The sequence below is a fragment of the Engraulis encrasicolus genome, chromosome 5 (assembly GCF_034702125.1).
Source record: "Engraulis encrasicolus isolate BLACKSEA-1 chromosome 5, IST_EnEncr_1.0, whole genome shotgun sequence".
In the NCBI taxonomy this organism is placed as follows: Eukaryota; Metazoa; Chordata; class Actinopteri; order Clupeiformes; family Engraulidae; genus Engraulis; species Engraulis encrasicolus.
In genome coordinates this window covers 44,734,899-44,739,898 of record NC_085861.1, presented here as the reverse complement: position 1 = coordinate 44,739,898, position 5,000 = coordinate 44,734,899, and the positions used below count along the sequence as shown (strand labels likewise).

Here is a 5,000-nt window from a genome sequence, read left to right as displayed (position 1 = left end):
CACTCAATCACTCGCCCAGTCAATCATTCACTCACTCTTTTTTAGTACTCTTTTATCAATCTGTCTCTTTTTGCTGTATATCTGACTCTATAATTTTCTTTCTGTGTCTGTCTGTCTGACTATCTCTCTCTCTCTCTCTCTCGCTCTTTCTTTCTCTTTTTCATCATTGTCCATTAAATCACTCAGTCAATTGCTCATTCACTCTTTTTTACACCCCCCCCCTTTCCCCAAACCCCCATCTTTCTCTTTCTCTCTCAGTACATCTCTCACTTCCTCACTCTTTTCCACACTGCTATGCTTTATTGGGTTGAAGGTGTTGTATTCTCCTCATCTGTCTCCTCTCGCGGTTACCATTTACTCTCATTACGTGAAGTAATTCGGAAGACATTTATGTGTAGACTTACTTACCGCGAAACAAAAGCTTGCATTACATCCCTGTTTGAGCTCATAGCTTCATTCATTTGTCTTCATTACTATGTACTTTAATGCTTGCAAAACGCACCCTCTGCCTCTCTCTCTCTCTCTCTCTCTCTCTCTCTCTCTCTCTCTCTCTCTCTCTCTCTCTCCTTCTCCCTCCCTCTCTCTGTTCTGAGCCTGTGTGTCTCGGTCCGTGTCCTCTCACCTCTCGCAGACTCGTACGGTCCAGGCGGCGATTATCCACAGTGAGATGCTGAAGACCAGTAGCACGGTGCCTGGGCAGATGGTCATCAGAGTCTTCATCACGAACCGTGTGTTGAAGTGCACCTGGCCAACAAACACACGACAAGACACACAGCAGGTGGATTAGTGGGCTTTTGAGTAACATACAGTAGAGATATGATTAGAGTACACAGCAAACCAGAGCAAAACATGGAGTATTAAACACAAACAACCTTGAGTGCCTCAGAACTTCTCTTCCTGGAATAAAGATGGAGTATTAATGTTTGCATGTCCTTGGTTCGATAGCACGGCCTGGGTCATTTCATAACCACTAATCGTCTCCTGCTTATTTCCTGTCTCCTCTCACACTATCCTGTCATAATAAAGACCCCAAAAATTCCAGTGCTAATTCAACAGCATTCTTAGGAGATGTAGTCCCATTCGTGTTATAGTATACTGTATATACCCATAGTATATACATAGGTTTCCTTTGGTGTTTAATTCAATAAACTCTATGATTGGTCACTTGACACGGTGAAGCCATGCTCTAAAACAGAGTTGAATTCAACTATAGCTGAAGGTCAACATCCAAAAGTCAAATCAAGAGTTGAATCAACACTAAATCAATTGGGACCACACACTCTCAGAATAGCGATGAGTTAACAATGTAGCTTCTACTGTGATAGACGTGAGTTCATAGGCAACAAAAACTGATAGAATAGCTCAGTAGTGAAGCAAAATTCATCATGACAACAAGCACTTGAAAGCACCTTGAAATATGGCAAGCGGCCAGCATCCAACAGTGAAAGCACAGTATCAATGGCAAAATGGGAATATAAATGATGCACACTTGCATGCAAATGTTTCTTCTTGTAACCGTTTGAGCGGAGCGTGGATAAGCCAATAATAGTCCAGATTTGGGCATGACAAAATTGCCTGTAACTAGGTATGCATACAAAATGTGGAAAACCCAGAGGGATTAAGCTGATGGAAATTGTAAGTGGTTAACCATGAAATGGGCAATTTCAGATGGAGTGCATGGCATTGTGAGGCTTACCAACATCAACTACCTACTGCAAGAAATCAACAAAGACTGAAAATATCATTAAACACATTACACATCTGTGTAATCGTTATGTAATAGATAGACCATTCATGAAGCAAGGCAAGGCAAGGCAAGTTTATTTGTATAATGCATTTCATACACAGGTGCAACTCAATATGCTTCACACAAAAAAAGAAAGACACAACAAGAAAGAAAGAAAGAAATTAGAGTCAAAGAAAATTAAAACATTAAGATGAAACATATGGTAAATAAAAATAAGAATGAAATCATATCATTTAAGCTAGGGTAAAGCATTTGAGAACAGCTTCGTCTTGAGTCTAAATTTAAAGCTATCAATAGTGGGTGCATTTTTTACATCATCTGGAAGCTGATTCCAAAGCTTTGCAGCGTAGAAGCTAAAGGCTGCCTCTCCACACTTTGTTTTGACTTTTGGAATTATCAACAAATTCCTCTCCATTGACCTTAGTGACCTGATTGATGCATACCACTAAAACATACCCAGTAGATAGGTGGGTCCCATTCCATTGAATGATTTAAACACAAGAAGCATTGCCTTATCAATTCTGTGTCTTAGATGTGTGTATTATTAATGCATATGTGTCTACTCTAAAATGTCAACTATTGTGTCTACTCTAAATGCATATATGTCTACTCTAAATGTCGCCTATATTCCCGACAATCTAGTCAGGGCCCCTGACAGCTTTGGCCGGGCCCTGAACAAAGTCATCTGAAAGGCCCCCCAACCATTACATACTGTACAATGTAACGAAGACCCAACTCTGGCTCCTCCCTTCTCCCTGCGCCCGGGACAACTGACTCCTTAGCCCCCACGCCAGCTTCTCTGATTCTGCTTATACTGCCTGTGTAGTGCAGCACATGTTATGTCTGCTTCTGCAGAACGGCGGCTCGCCGGCACAGCGTGAGTTAACCTTTTGTGCGGCTGGTGACTTCTCTGAGTCGGAAGTGTCACGGCACGGAGTTGTCCCTTTTCTCGGCCGTGCCGTGCCGTGCCATGCCGTGCCGCGTTGCCCTGCGCTGCTGACTGCAGTGGTGGATCGGCGGCGGCGGCAGTATTTTTGACAGCGAGCGATGCAGACAGGAGTCCTCGACCACCTCCAGGAGAGCCATCGTTACCGCGGTGAGACCACTTCACTCCTCACTCCTCACTCACCGACTTACTCACCGACTCTCTGCCTTTACTCTGTCTCCACTTCTCTCTTTCCCTTTTAAATAGCCGATCTCTCTCTCTCTCTCTCTCTCTCTCTCTCTCTCTCTCTCTCTCTCTCTCTCTCCCTCTCTCTCTCACTCTCTCTCTCTCTCTCTCTCTCTCTCTCCTATCCCAGCTTTTTGTGAGACTGTGAAGTGCTAAGGTTGTGCTTTCTTGTACATACACCCGCACACACACACACACGCATGCACGCACGCACGCACGCACGCACACACACACACACACACACACACACACACACACACACACACACACACACACACACACACACACACACACACAGGCACATATACACACACACACACACACGCACACACACACACACACACACACACAGGCACATATACACACACACACGCACACACACACACACATACACATACACACACACACACACACACACACACACTACCCCTTTGGGGGCATTCTGACAGCCCAGGGTGCGTCAGTGGAGTGTGTCAGAGGTTAACCGCAACCTCGCCAAACGTACTGCCAGTTTTAATCATGCTCCTCTCTCCCTCTTTCCCTCTTTCCCTCTTTTTCTCTCTCTCTCCCTCATTCTCTCTCTCTCTCCCTCCCTCTCTCTCTCTCTGTCTCCCTCTTTCTCTCTCTCTCTCCCCCCTCCCTCTCTCTCTCTCTCTCTCTCTCTCTCTCTCTCTCTGTCTCTCTCCCTCCCTTACCCATGCATTTTCTCATTTGAGCCCACTGTCTTTTCAGCATCACTTTTTTTGCTCTCACCTTTTTCTCTTTCCAGGCTATTTTATTCATTATATTCCCCTTTCTATTCCCCTTCCTCTTCCCATCTCTCCCATTTAATATATCTATCCATTCAAATCCATAGTAGCACATGCAGTGTTCACCTTCAAACCACAGATGCCTTTTTTTTAAAAAATTCTATTTTTTTTAAGGTGTGTTCAAAATCTGCCTCAATCTTGTCCTCGAACATATGGTTGTCCACCAAACAAGCAAATCTTCCAAACCAACAAGCAATTTCTTTCATCATACAATCATTTTTCTAAAGCTGGATTTACAGCTAGACAGAGTTGGTGGTCAGGTTTTACGTTTATGTTTTCCAGTAGCACTACATGTTGCAAACAGTGACATTCCAGAGAAAATAGTAATGAGCAAAAGGTGGAGACTATTCCAAGTAAAATTTTCTAGACGTGGAAATTTGCCAGACGTCCTAATAAGACATGCACTAAGGTGCCGTTTCCCTGGCCAGATACAGTGAGTCCAATATGTATTTGATCCCTTGCTGATTTTGTTGGTTTGCCTACTAACAAAGACATGATCAGTCAATAAATGTTATGATAATATGTATTCTAATATGGAGAGACAGAATATCAAAAAGAAAATCCAGAAATTAACTGAAGAGAATATATATTAATTTATTTCCATTTCATCGAGCAAAATAAGTATTTGATCCCCTGCCAACTGATTACAGTTCCGGGCCCACAGACCAGATGGGCACTTCCGATCAACTTGTCATCTGAATTAAAGACACCTGTACATATTAACGTGCATAAAAGACACATTGAATCAGCAGAATCAGTCCATAGTATGAGTGAATCAGTCACACTCCAACCTCACCAGCATGGGAAAGACCAAAGAGTGGTCAAATGATATCAGGGACACGATTTTAGACCTGAACAAAGATTAAATGGGCTGCAAAGCCACAAGAAAGAGACTGGGTGTTAATGCCCCAGCTGTTGATGCATTTCTTCCAAAATGTGAGGAATACAAAATGACTATCCATCAGCCTGTCTGGGGTTCTATACAAGATTTGACCTTTTGTAGGGATTTGATAATCATGAGAACAGAAAGAAATCACCCTAGAGCTATACGGTATGAACTAGGCAATGATATCAAAGCTACTGACCAAAATCACTGAGAAAACTACTGGTAGCACTTAATGCCACAGAGGTTTAAATTCCTGTAGTGCACACATGGTACCTTTACTTCAGAAGGAACCTGTGCAGTCCCACTCGAGGTTTGCCAACGGACGTCAGACTGATTTAGGATATGATAAGGAGGTGCTGTAGTCAGATGAAACAAAAATCAAGATGT

General features: G+C 43.1%; 1 protein-coding gene across 2 annotated transcripts in view; it reads right to left on the bottom strand.

The window, feature by feature from the left end:
- Positions 1 to 5,000, bottom strand: part of kcnn3 (potassium intermediate/small conductance calcium-activated channel, subfamily N, member 3) — a 118,264-nt gene that overhangs the window by 33,716 nt on the left and 79,548 nt on the right. For both annotated transcript variants that reach the window (XM_063199540.1, XM_063199541.1), the window contains one exon: positions 623 to 744. In XM_063199540.1, the coding sequence (XP_063055610.1) occupies positions 623 to 744 (122 nt within the window). The remainder of the gene's footprint in view (positions 1 to 622; positions 745 to 5,000) is intronic.